Here is a 13,132-nt window from a genome sequence, read left to right as displayed (position 1 = left end):
GTGACCTCCAGTATCTAAGAAGTGTCCTGAAGTTAACCTGATCTTATAGATGATCTGGGATTCTTGTATGGAGTTGAATTCAGTTCAGTTACCAGTGATAGTGATTCTAATGTGTTAGTGGTAATCAGGTTGATCCTAATTAAAAGAGTCCAAGAGTCATACCATAGTTATGTTGGGAATCCATTTATTTCTTCCTTTTAATTTAAATTATAATGCAGTGCACTGTAAGTATGGGAAAATTTGAGTTCAAAATTCTTCTGTAGAGCTGTTTTGGAATCAAGACCTTGTTGATGCCTCCAGCTTTGGACAGGGCTGATCCCAATGGAAACTTACATTTATTTGCCTATCTGTATTAACAGAAATCAATTTCACATAAAATTGTCTAAAGCTCTTGTGTCTAAAGATCATATCTTCATGGCAAATGCAAAATGTCACAACAATTTTAGTTGTGTTCTGATTTGTTTTGGTAGGTAGCTCTTTTTTGGATAGAAGGTACCATGTTATGTTCAGTTATAGTAAGCTGTTTTTATTCAGATTAGAAATTGAGTTATAAGCAGGAAATAAATTAACATATTTTATGGAATGCTATAACACTTTCTCTTTTTCTTCTAGAAAATTGAAAATGGAAGATTTGCAAAACTCAGATATATTACACATGCCATGGTCAATAATACAGATTTGTTAATGATAACAAAAAGGTAAAGGCTTTTCCCTTTGAATAGTAAATACTTTAAAATGTACCACCAGACTGTTGGAATGATAATTATTTTAGATAAACAACTATTTTTTAACATTTGGTAAGTATGTGTTTACACATGTGGATATATGGAGATATACATTATACATATATGTTCACACCTTTGGATATATGGAGATTTTGTGTGTGTGTGTGTGTATATATATATATATATATATATATATATATATATATATATATATATATATATATATATATATATATATATATATGCACAGATACAATTTTTCCTCTATATAAATAAATAAATAAATAGAGGAAAAAATGCATCTGTTATCTATGACTCCTTTCGTTGCCAGGTTGGAAAGAATATATTTTCATATGCCTCGTGTGTAGCTGCTATAATCCAAGGATGACTAACTTGCTTTCATGTTTTCTGTAACTGAGATAGATAAATTGAATATTTAGTTAGGATGAAAACAGTGGGATTCTATATGTACTCAGGGATCCACCTGTGTAAAGCACATTGCAGGAATGGAATCTAAGTAAAGATACTCAGTAATAAAGGAATGGAATTTTCCTCTAAGACTCAAACATATTTAATAGTGGAGCATAAATCATTTCATTTTTTCTGTCTGGGGGCTATGTTTCCTCTGAGAATATCAAGTTAGAAATAGAGTTGCTGCCTTGGCATAAAAGAAAGATGCTGATAGATGCTATTGTAAATAAGCACAGGAACCTGCAGAATTTAGGAGTTGTCTACACTGGGATATCTACGAAAATTAATCCGAATTAACTAAAGGTATGAATTTGCAGTGCGTTAGTTAAACCACATTAAACCTCTATGTGGATACTATTATTCAGCATTAAAGTAGCATTAATATGATTTACCTGAATTCACCTCCAAAGTTAATTATGCTAAACCGAATTAAGGCCATTTTAATTTTGAATAACAGCATCCAGAATGGGATTTAATGTAATTTAACTAATGCACTTTAAAAGTTAATTTGGATTAACTTTCCTGAGTGTCCCTGTGTGTCTTTTCAAAAGTTATACTATGTGGTTGTTGCATGTAGCTTGTGGGAAACTATCTGAAATAAGACCACTTCACTGCACCTAACATTTAGTTCCTAATTTCTTTGGTGCAGGGAGGGGAAGTATTTCATACCGTTTTATTTTCTGCTTTCATTTTTGAACTGTTTATTCTATTTTACTCTTTTTAGTGGTGTTTTGTTTGTGACAAAAGGAACATTTGGACAGCTGACATGTGAGTGGCAGTACACTTACGATGAGTTTACCAAAGAGCCATTCATCGTTGATGGAAGAAGATTACGCATTGAAGCCAAGGTAGGGTAGATGCCTGGCTAATAGTAGAATGAAATGTGAAAGTATCACTTAATTTTTTTTCTTTCTGAAGTAACCTTTTGACACATTTAAGGAGGCAGCTCAGACTTGTCTGTGGGGGCTTGATCATATCCCAAACTAACTTTCCTCTAGCGAGTGGATCAGAATGGCAACTCAGCTTTCCCAATTTAATTTTTCAATTTCCAGTTTTTAAAGTCAATTTTGGGTGATGGCAAGGGGAGTTTCCTTCTCCCCATTCACCTTTTTTTCACCTTCCATCCAGACACTTTTCTTCTCTGGGGAAAATGTTTATTAAAATAAACAAACAAACATTTCCCCGGGTAGGATTGTACCCTAAACAGATCACCTGCAGATCTCTTTTTCTGTGTTTGCTGCCCTTGCTCTCAGTGTGGTAGAGCCAGCCATATCTGCCAAGATATCCTCTCAGGAATTACAGAAAAAGAGCTCTGCAGTAATTGCTTCCAGCTCTGCAGATCCTCAGTCAGCCAGAGTAAAGAGGCTTAGGATATGTCTACACTTCAATATAAGCTCAGGGCTAGTGAGACTCAAGGCAGCTGACCCTACACCGGGGGGGGGGGGGGGGGGGGCAGATTACTTCTGTTTCCCTGGAGTTGATTGAAGATTCTTGGGATAGAGAGGACAAAGAAAGATTATGGTAGTATAGCATACTTTTGGTGGACTCCCAGGGCCCGAGTGGGTGGGAGGCTGTATCTACACTGTAAAGCAATAGGGCTCAAAGCATGAGGGTCCTGGCTTGAGTCTGGCTCAAGCCCTCCACCACTGCAGGGTCCTAGAACCTGAGGTCTGAGTCTGAGTCTCAGAGAATTGTGTGTAGACGGAAGGGGGGTTGGACTCAAGCCTGAATCTAAGCTTGGTTTTATAGTGCAGTGTAGACATACTCTTAGAGTCTTGACAGCTTCTTGGGGGTCCTACATCCCCCTCCTACACACACTAACACTCCTCTGGAGACACTGTAGTAAAAGAGGGTCAGTACTCTTCAACACCTGGGACACAACAGGAAAGGCTGTCTTTCCAGATCAGAGTTTTATCTGGGTAAGTCCAAATACCCTCCCTAGAGCCCCTGGCATAAGGGTTACTTGGCAAAGGGTCTGGTATCCTTTTCCTGAGAGGAATGGAATTTGGGAGAAGATTTCGACTCACTCAGGAATACCTTTTTTATTCAGCTGACTGTCTGACAATAAGGGTCATAGGAGTGTAATGTCCTCTCCATGGATTAGCAGCAACCAAGATGAGGGATTGATCCTAAAATGGAATTCGCTATGAAAGTGAGTCCGTACATGAGAGAACTGTCAAGAAACAGTTAAATTTAGCTCCAGTACACATAGGTTCTTACGTAGTTTACTTTAGACCATTGTTACACAGAAAATTTAGCACATCACATTTTGCTTTTATTAACCTGCCTTTTCCAGGTAGAGTAGATTATTTTATAGATATAAATATTTAAAGTGATCTACAGTGTATTAAACAGAGTGATACGTTGTAAAGTAAGTTTTTTGATTAAAAATTGGTTTATTATGTAGACTGCACTTTGAAGGTCACTTTTGTAGAGCAGTCAGAGTATAAAAGCATTATACATTCATTAACTTTAGAAAAATTAAGATTATATCTTAACTTTAAATTGTTTGTTTTGTAGGAACGAGTTAAGTCTGTATTTCATGCCAAAGAGTTTGGAAAAATAATTAATTTTAGGACTCCAGAAGATGCCAAGGTAAATACAAGCAACTGCTATTTAAATTATAGTAATACAGTACTATACTTTTGTTAAAAAGCCTGACTTCATAGGAGCATTGACATGGTAAGAAAGAAATGTTCCATACTTAGTGTTTGAGGGGAACGACCCTGAGGACTGCAGGTTCAGCTTCTCTGTTTTCTCAGGGCAGATGATTAAATAAGTGCTGTTACTCATTTTGGAGAGTAAACTGATTTTGTGAAAAGTAAGTTGACTTTCCACTTATAAATGCATCCTAAAAATAATAATTAGCATTCATATAACACATATCATCAAAGTATTTTACAAATATTAACTTATCAATCGTGACAACATTCCTCCAACTATAACTGATATTCTGAAATGTGACATTTTCCCCCATGAATAGATTACAGTGCTCATAGCTTAAATAGTTGAAGTTTTAGTGGACAGGGGTAGAATATTTGTAGTTGCATTTTTTTAATTTATTGCGCAGTGAATTACAATATTTCAGAACACACAATAAAAAACTCCTCTACACATAATTGCACACAAGTACTTATAGTTGTTTTTACAGTAAACTTTTTTGGGGAACACATTTGTAATGAAGCTGCTTTATTTGGTCAGAATCCAATAATTCTACATGGCTACTAAACAAACAGAGACCAACAATAAACTAGTTAGTATTTACTTTTCAAAAATGCACAGATCTAATGGAAAATATCTCCTTGCTTAGGCCCATGTAAGACTTTATTTGCTGTAAGATTATTGATTTGTGTGTGAGTGGTAAGCAACGAGTAATATAGTAGAGCCAGTTAAAATACTGGGTTTCAGTGTATTAGTCTTTCACTGATAGAAATCAAAATGCAGTATAGCTTTGGTGAAAAGTGAAGATGAGACTGGAGGATGCATCCTAGTCCCTAGAGAGCATTTATTTGCATCACAGAACCATTCTACTAGGTTGGTTTAAATAGCAAGCCACACGTGGAAGAGAAGGTTTTCAGGTCAGATTTGAACTACTGGTAAGCTGCCAAATTCATGTGGAGGAAACTTGCACAATTTCTCTATCTGGTTCTGGTCAGTGTGATTCATTCCTATCTTCCTGAACCGCAGATTCATCTTTTAGTGCCTCTGCATATTCACAGTTGTGAGATAGGGTGCTCCTAATGTCGAGTTGTAAAACTACCTTAAAAAGCCATGTTCATTGAGTGCATGTGTGATCTCACATGAGCTTGTTGTCATCACTGTGTGTGCCTTAATTCTTTTGCTCCCACCACAGACAGTGAACAGAACTCATTTTCATATTCCTAAGCTAGGTCTTCTCTCAGTCTAGTTTATTATTTTTTTCATGGTTAGTTTGTGTAGAGTAGTATACTGTGTTTCTCAAATGCATCCACAAGGGGCTTTTCTTGTGGCCACATTCTGGGTGGTGATTGAGGTCAGAGGGGTAAAGCAGCAGCCTCTCCTCCAAGGCTGCCAGCAGGGGTCACGCCCTGCCCCTCTGCAGGGACACAAATGCTGGAGTGGATGACCTGGGGTGGTGAGAGGCAAGCTTCAGGTGCGTGGCTTAGGTCTCCATCTCTGTCCCGGGGTCCATTCCCGGGTGCAGGGCGCAAGCAATAGGCTTCAGCCCCTGCTACCTCCTGCAGTCCCCCATTCATTCCCCCTATCGCCCCTGGCCCCGTTGCCTCCCTACCCACCTCCCCATCCAGGGCTTACTTGTCCTCTGGCTTGCCGGGGCTGAGTAAGTCTGCTATGAAAAGTGATATTTGTGTGTTTGTTAATATCACTTTTCACAGCAGACTTAGTAGCTAGCTGGGAGGCTGTACAAAGTGATATAACATACAAGCATCACTTTTCACAGCAGCAGCAGACTTACTAGCCAGAAAGTCTTAAAAAAAAAAAAAAGCAACCAAAAAAGCAAAAAAAATATAAATATATGAAGATATACCTATCTCATAGAGCTGGAAGGGACCCTGAGAGGTCATCAAGTCCAGCCCCCTGCCTTCACTAGCAGGACCAAGTACTGATTTTCCCCAGATCCCTAAGTGGCCCCCTCAAGGATTGAACTCACAACCCTGGGTTTAGCAGGCCAATGCTCAAACCACTGAGCTATCCCTCCCCTCCTTTTGAAACAACAAAAGACAAGAACATGTAGAACACCTTCTTTGTGTTTCAATTCTGTTTAGGTCCAGTAAAGAATAGAGACAACTGTACATTATTTTTATTGTCTGCAAAAAAAAAAAAACCACCTACATAAATAAATGACAATTATTTGGACATGTATATGTGCATATTCATTTGTTTTTTCCTAAAGTTAATTACATATTTTAGGAAAAATTGTCAGAGCGGCCACCAGCAAGAGTTGGTGGCCATACTCTGAGGCCACCAAAAACATTGTTGTCAGAACCCTGTAATTTGCTCTTGTTCCCTCATGGGGACCATGAGTGAGTCCCGAGCCCTTTAAGGGTTTCAAGAGGTTTTCTTCCTCTCCTGCCTGATTATCATACCAGAGACTGAGGCCCATGTCCAGTGCCTTCTATGTCTTGGTAACTTTGTGTGTAGTTTGTTGCACCTTTGTTCCCCAAACTAGAAGGGAGAGATGCTTGGGGCTCCAGGCTTAGCTGGCTTCTCAATTCCTACAGCCTTCAAGGGGCTAGGTGTACTGAGCCTCTGCACTGAGGTGCTCTTACACAGGGCTCAAGATGCATTGTGCTGCTCCAGCCTCAGCACCACCTTCTGTCTTAGGCCCAAGACAGATCTTAGGCCTTATATTGGGAATAATCCCTTACTTGGCACCGCCAGCACTGGCTAAATCAAAAACAATACCACGGACCAAACTGACACTGCTAATTAAGTCCTCAGTGGCCTTCGCAAAACACAGAAAGCAGCGATTTCTGTGTGTACTCCTCATTTGGCACCAATGCCCTCAGAACCAACTTCAGAGCTATCCTCTGGTGACAATGCCTCTGCCTTGGCATCACAAGTCAATGCAGGTAACTGTTAGGGTAAAACAAAGGAGAAGAGGAAACATCTTGTCACCAGAGAGGTAAAAACAACAGAAACAGGAAATGCTAGCCCTCTTCTTCCTTGTACTCTCCAACCCATGAGGGCCTCTGAGACACAGAAATGGCACCATCGTCACCTTTTCTCCCCACTCCTCCAGAGCCACAAATCGTGGCATCAACCAACTTGGATCCCAGATCAGATCCTGATAACACTTTTGAAGTCTCCATGCCTGCCTGGGATCCACCACTGAAGCTACTCACTATCCCATCTCATGCATTTCTGCTACTTGGCTCTGTGCCTGCACCAACTTCTCCAGATTTCACCTGAAACCGCTTCAGGGTATCTTTGACCCCATTCAAAGATGAGTCGATAGGGTCTTCTGACTCTGCCTGGAGACGCTGGTCATCTTCTCACCTCAGATCCAGACATCATGTTACCCTATATAAAGAACTCCATGAAAGCCCTCTGAAGACTACAAGGCCAGCTCCAGTGTACCCTTCCAAGCACCTGTACCTCACCCAACACCAATACAGCCTTCCTTGCTGCCACATTCTGGCACCAGATCCCTCAGTTCTGTAAGATCTCCCTATATTTGATGAGAATTCTTCATGAGAACCATAAAAGTTCCCTTTGGAGGAACAGACAGATGATACCTGATCAGAAGATCAGGTGGCTGCATTGGCTTAACCTTCTGACAGAGACCGTTTCAGGAATGATTGAGGAGAATGGCAAATACTCTTCTGCCGGAAACAATGATGTCAGATCCTGCTTCTGATACATAATTTTTCAGTGATGAGGCCCTTGAGAACATCCATGGGCCATTAGGGCTGCTGCCCGCTCCCAGAAATTTACACCTGTCTTTTCCTTGAGTTAGATGAAGTCTTCCTACCCAGCATTATGTCTCAAAGTCAGGCTCCTTCACAACACCAAGGGATGCAGTCCCAGAGGCAATATCAGCCATCTCCTAAACCTATTGGTAACTGACTTCTGCAGTATAGGAGCAGTATTCCTCAATGCATGTCCTTGCAGTCCTCCACACTGGCTTCTAAACAGCAGTTTTGATAGTGTGGGTTGAAAGCTGCACATGAAGTCACATAGACTTAAATAAGAATAGAGCTGGCCAGGAGTTTTCCAAAGAAATATTTTTTCATCAGAAAATGTTGATTCGTTGAAAACAAAATTTAGAGAGGATTTCAACAGGTCTCTTCATTTGAAAACCATTTTGGAAAAAAGTTTGGCAGAACATCCCATTTTGACATTTTTTATAACAAATTCTCATTTTTTATTCAGAAGGACTTCATTTTGAAATTGTAGTTAATTTACCCTGAAAAGTTACAAAAATCTAAATGAAACATTTCAAAATTATTGAAACATTTTGGTCTGATCTGACTTTTCATACTGTTTTGGGATGGGAAAAAAATGTGACATCTCAACTTTGCAGGACGGAAAAACTGCTCTACCCTACATATGAACATTCAAGTTCAAGATGGTCACTCTAGGTGACATTATTCCTCTCTAATCACTTTGAGCAGAACAAACATACTAATAGCCCTAGAGTGGCCTCCTCAGCAGTGATATTCAGATCTCCTATAGCTGCCTTTGTTTCCAGACTGGCTGCCTCAAAAGTAAGGGAGGATTCTTCACCCCAACTCAGAGACACTCCACCTCACAGTGTGGAGGACAACCTGCTGTCTAATGTGTTACATCTTACTTGGGAAACCAGTACCATCTGCTTTAAAGACCCACTTCATGAAAGCCACCACACCAACAGTCCCTTAGGCAAGTTCCCCTAAGATAGATATATAAAGCAGAAACTTAGAAGTTCAGTGCAGACTTGTACCAGACACTACTCACTAGATTTAGTATCACAGTCTGATGCCCAGTTTGGGATATGAGGCAGTGCTACAGTGCATATTTATCTTAGAAATCCTTGCTTACTATCCTCCAGATGAGGCACTGCTTGTAAACTCCCACAAGTGGGAGTACACAGAATCCCTTTAAGAAAGAGAAGTTACTTGCGAGTAACTGTTCTTCTTTGGGAGTTGCCTTTGTGAATTCTTGTTACCCCCTCCCCTCCTCCTCCACCACTACCTCTACCTTAGAGTTCTATATAACATCGGGACTCTGTGGTTAGGGAAAAGAAACTGAGGCGAGTGTGTGTGTGCACATTCCCCTATATACAGTAGGAGAGAGACATCACTTCCACACAAGGTTTCTTGTGTGTCTCCCCAGCAGACACTGCAGCTCTGTGCTAGGGCATCAGATTCCACAAGTATAAATGCACAGAGGCAATTCCTAAAGAACAACAGTTACTGGTAACCTCTTTCACACACACAATTAAATTAACCAGAATTTTATTTGTTTATTTCTTTTCTAATATCCTCCATTGGAGCTATTTCTCAATACTTGCCAATCTAAAATTAAGTAAAACAGTCTAGATCTTCCTAGCCCATTAGTCTGATCACGTCACCTACTGACTTTAATCTCTCTTTTCATCTTCTCTATTGCATTAAATTTAAAGTACTTAGTCTCACCTTTAAGGGCCTACATAATGGTAATAACTAGCGCTTAAATAGTACTTTTCATCAGTGGATCTAAAAGCACTTTACAAAGAGGCCAGTATGGCGCGACTTGCTGGAATGCTATGTCCACAATTCATGAAGGATGTTGAAAAATTGGAAAGGGTTCAGAGAAGAGCCATGAGAAATGATTAAAGGATTAGAAAACTTGCCTTACAGCAATAAACTCAAGGAGCTCAATCTATTTAGGTAAAAAGGGGATGGTTAAGTTACCTATATGGGGAACACATATTTAATAAATGGGTTCTTCATAACATAGAACTGTGTAGGGACTGGAAGTTGAAGCTAGCCAAATTCAGACTGGAAAAAAGATGTACATTTTTAACAGTGAGAGTAGTTAACCATTGGAACCAGTTACCCAGGATCATGGTGGATTCTCCATCAATGATCATTTTTAAATCAAGACTGGATGTTTTTCAAAAATATAGGCTCTAGAAATTATTTTGGGGAAGTTCTATGGACCATGTCATACAGGAAGTCAGACTAGATGATCACAATGGTGCCTTATGGCCTTGGAATTTGAGTGTCCTCAGTTTACAGATGGGGAAACTGAGGCACAGAGCAGCACATAACTCCAGTCCTATTTATTTATCAAACCCGGCCTCTTATCAGCTTTGATACACTTTGTTTCTTTCTTCCAGGAGACTTTATCTCCTTTTTTTCATACTCCTCGTGATATAGGGAATGCCTTTCCCACTCCGATCTGCCGTGCCAATATCCTTTTATTTAAATCTCTTCTGAAAACTAATTTCTCCACACTGTGTGCATTGACTTACTAGTATATTTATTTTCCTAATTTTAAATACATTTAAAAAAAAAAACCTTAACAGAACCAACAACATGTTTGTGCCTAAACTGACTAACAATATGATCATATTGCGGCAAGACTCAGTTTTGCTGGTTCCACCCTCTGCCAACTCTGTCATCTTCATTCTTTTTGTCACCTCTAAAATTTAATTATAATTGTTTAGTGGCAGGAACCATGTCATTCTCTGTTCTGTGACTTGCCTAGAATGCTTGGATAATATAAATGAATAATAATGTCTCTCCAGGATATATGCAACACAGTGGTAATTATTACTTTTCTAAAATGTTATTGTTCATATATGGCACCTGGATGCAGAAGCCAAAAACTGGACTGTCCAGGTAAAAACCAGACTGGTGGCAACCCTAACTGCAGATTAAGTAATTGGAATTTTAGCCTAGCCAGATGTCTTAGCAGTAGTCCCATATGTTGTCATGTGGGAGATTGGAATTTGAACTTCAAAAGACAGTATAAAGACAGGAAAGGCAGAGAAATACTATTGTAGATTATGAACTTTGCATAATGTTAAGATTTGATTAGGACCAGGTATTAAATGGTGACATGTCTGGCCATCCCAGCCAAATTTTTTACTGCATGGCACACTTTTTACTAAAGGAACTTTTTTTTTCTCTTAACTCCCACAGTGGATCCTTTCTAAACTGGAAGAAGTGAGAGAAAGTCATCCAAAGTTGTAATCACTGGAGAAGCTCCAAGACACAGAGAACATGGAATGCACAGTTCTGGCTATTGCATTTTAATTGCTATTTAACATGTGAAACTGTTTGATTATCAGGGAAAAAAAAGAGAGTTTGTAATAGCTTCATTCTGCCTGTATAATATATAATCATAATCAAATTTTAATTGAGTAATCAGTCAGGTAAAATAGTCTGGTGATTAAAAAAAAAAAAAAATTCCTACCAACTTTTGGCTTGCCGGGTTTTTTACTTATGAAATTATAGACACCTAAATCTAGACCTGATTCCTTACAAATACAGTATAAACAAGCAGTTGTTTGATTCTTTCACGTCTGCTACAGAAACTGAGTTTGAGAATAATCTGTGTGATTTTAGATGGAGCACATCTTGAGGTGGTGATCAATACTCAAACTCTAGTTCTCCCATCAGTTTTCACATAGATGTCAGCCACTATGTTCTATTGAAATTCAAATGAACTCATCAGAGGTCAGGCAGACTTACTCCTATGGCTTGAAGAAAATTCAGAAAGACTGCTGACCAGAAATGGCTAACTCAGATATTTAATCTTAGAGGGGCTTTTTATTGATAAATGTCATGGAATTATTTCCTTTATTTTTTTTATATAAATGAACAGTTCATGATCAACTTAAAATATAGTAATATCACTTTTAGTAAATTATTTTATATGCCACTCAGATTTAGGAAAAGCTTCAGATCCCATGACACACACATTGGTATTCATAAAAAAGAACAGGTCAGTTTACCGAAGGAAGTGATAATCTGGGGAGAGGAGAAACAGATAAATCTTTGGAATTATGCTGAGAGTAGTCAGACCTTATTTTAACTATATGAGTGGAGTTGGAATACTTGATAATGAAGTATATCCTGAGGTTTAAGAGTACTGTTCAATGCAAGAGTATTCCTAGGATTACATAGTATTGCATGCAAAACAAACTAATAAATTTTAGAAGACTGCTGAATTAATCAAATTTTATATAAAAATCATGTTCATATTAAAATAATTTAACAAAAGTAATATTGACTTAATTCACATTTGCCTTTACTCACCTAATGAAACGATTTTTTAAAAAAGGTTAATATCCAATTGGAATAAATGTAAGTGGCAGCTGGACTTCAATAAAGAAAACCCTGCTGTGATGTCATATTGGGTGGGTTTTTTTTTTTTTCAATTTGCTGTTATGATGTGTGGATAGTAATATATGAGAATGACTTGAAAAATAAAATCTATAGATTAGTGGACATAAAAGGTGAAGGGGAACTGCATAGTGGTATTTGAATATATTGTCTACTCCAGATTTTGAAGACTATGGAAGGTCTGATGCATGTAGTATCTGCTGCCAAAATGTTATTTCCAAACCACTGTTTGGAATGTGCATAGTTAGGGAATTTAATCCTCCTGAAATTGCTGGTGCTGTTTGAGCTATCCAAAATGTTGCTTTGTTGTAAAAGCTAAAGTAAATGGCTTGCCAAACTACAATTCATTTCATGTATACCAAGTCTTTCCTGCTGTGGTGTTTAACCTTTCAGCTGGTTACAAAATATATTGTAATATTATTGTAATTTCCCCCAGAACATTTTATTCTTTGCTATATTGAATGTAAATTGAATCAAAAGAATATAAACAAGTTCCAAACTATGACAATGATTGTGTGTTACTCCTCTCATGTATATCTTTTGTAGTACAGAAAACATGAAACATGCACCAAGAGTATTTATTCAAGTTACATTCACACCAAAATAATAATGAATATATTGCCTTGTTTGATTGTTGGTAATGTCTTTAGCTGAATACCGGATAATACAAACTTTCTCAATCCCTGCTTTTTACCACTACTACTTCTAAACTTACACAATACAACTGGATCAAGAGCCTTATTATGATCCTCTCTTGAATACCATTTCATTCTTTCTTCCTATATTTGCTACAAATCCGCTCCTTGAATTTCTGCTTTTGGCCTCTCTCACAACTCATGTCTTCTTTGTACATACTCATTTGTATAGCCTTTTTGTTCTCTATTTTGAAATCATTCCTCTCTGTTTGGAGCTTTCTTTTGTTTGATGGGTTTGATTATCACCAACTTTTATTTTCCTGATGTACTCTGCCAATAAAATAATGTTGTGCAAATCTTGTCTTCATCCTGATCACCTAATAAGTCCCTAAAGTACTTCAAAATTTTCTCTATTTCAAATGCCCAGTTCTTAAACTAGATCTTCAAAGATTATGTATAGCTGTGCTCAAGCTCCTGTTTTAAT

At 38.2% G+C, this 13,132-nt stretch overlaps 1 protein-coding gene across 1 annotated transcript in view; it reads left to right on the top strand.

Annotated features, from left to right (window-relative positions):
- The window catches only part of VPS13A (vacuolar protein sorting 13 homolog A), a 283,684-nt gene extending 272,510 nt beyond the window's left edge, over positions 1-11,174 (top strand). Inside the window, exons 69-72 of the mRNA XM_054032764.1 lie at positions 613-698; positions 1,921-2,044; positions 3,717-3,791; positions 10,808-11,174. Of these exons, the coding sequence (XP_053888739.1) occupies positions 613-698; positions 1,921-2,044; positions 3,717-3,791; positions 10,808-10,858 (336 nt within the window). The 3' untranslated portion in view covers positions 10,859-11,174. The remainder of the gene's footprint in view (positions 1-612; positions 699-1,920; positions 2,045-3,716; positions 3,792-10,807) is intronic.
- The last annotated feature ends 1,958 nt before the right edge of the window (positions 11,175-13,132 follow it).

This window comes from Malaclemys terrapin, chromosome 6, assembly GCF_027887155.1.
Source record: "Malaclemys terrapin pileata isolate rMalTer1 chromosome 6, rMalTer1.hap1, whole genome shotgun sequence".
Taxonomy (NCBI): domain Eukaryota; kingdom Metazoa; phylum Chordata; order Testudines; family Emydidae; genus Malaclemys; species Malaclemys terrapin.
The sequence above is the reverse complement of the archived record's forward strand: the minus strand, read 5'-3'. Positions and strand labels throughout refer to the sequence as shown.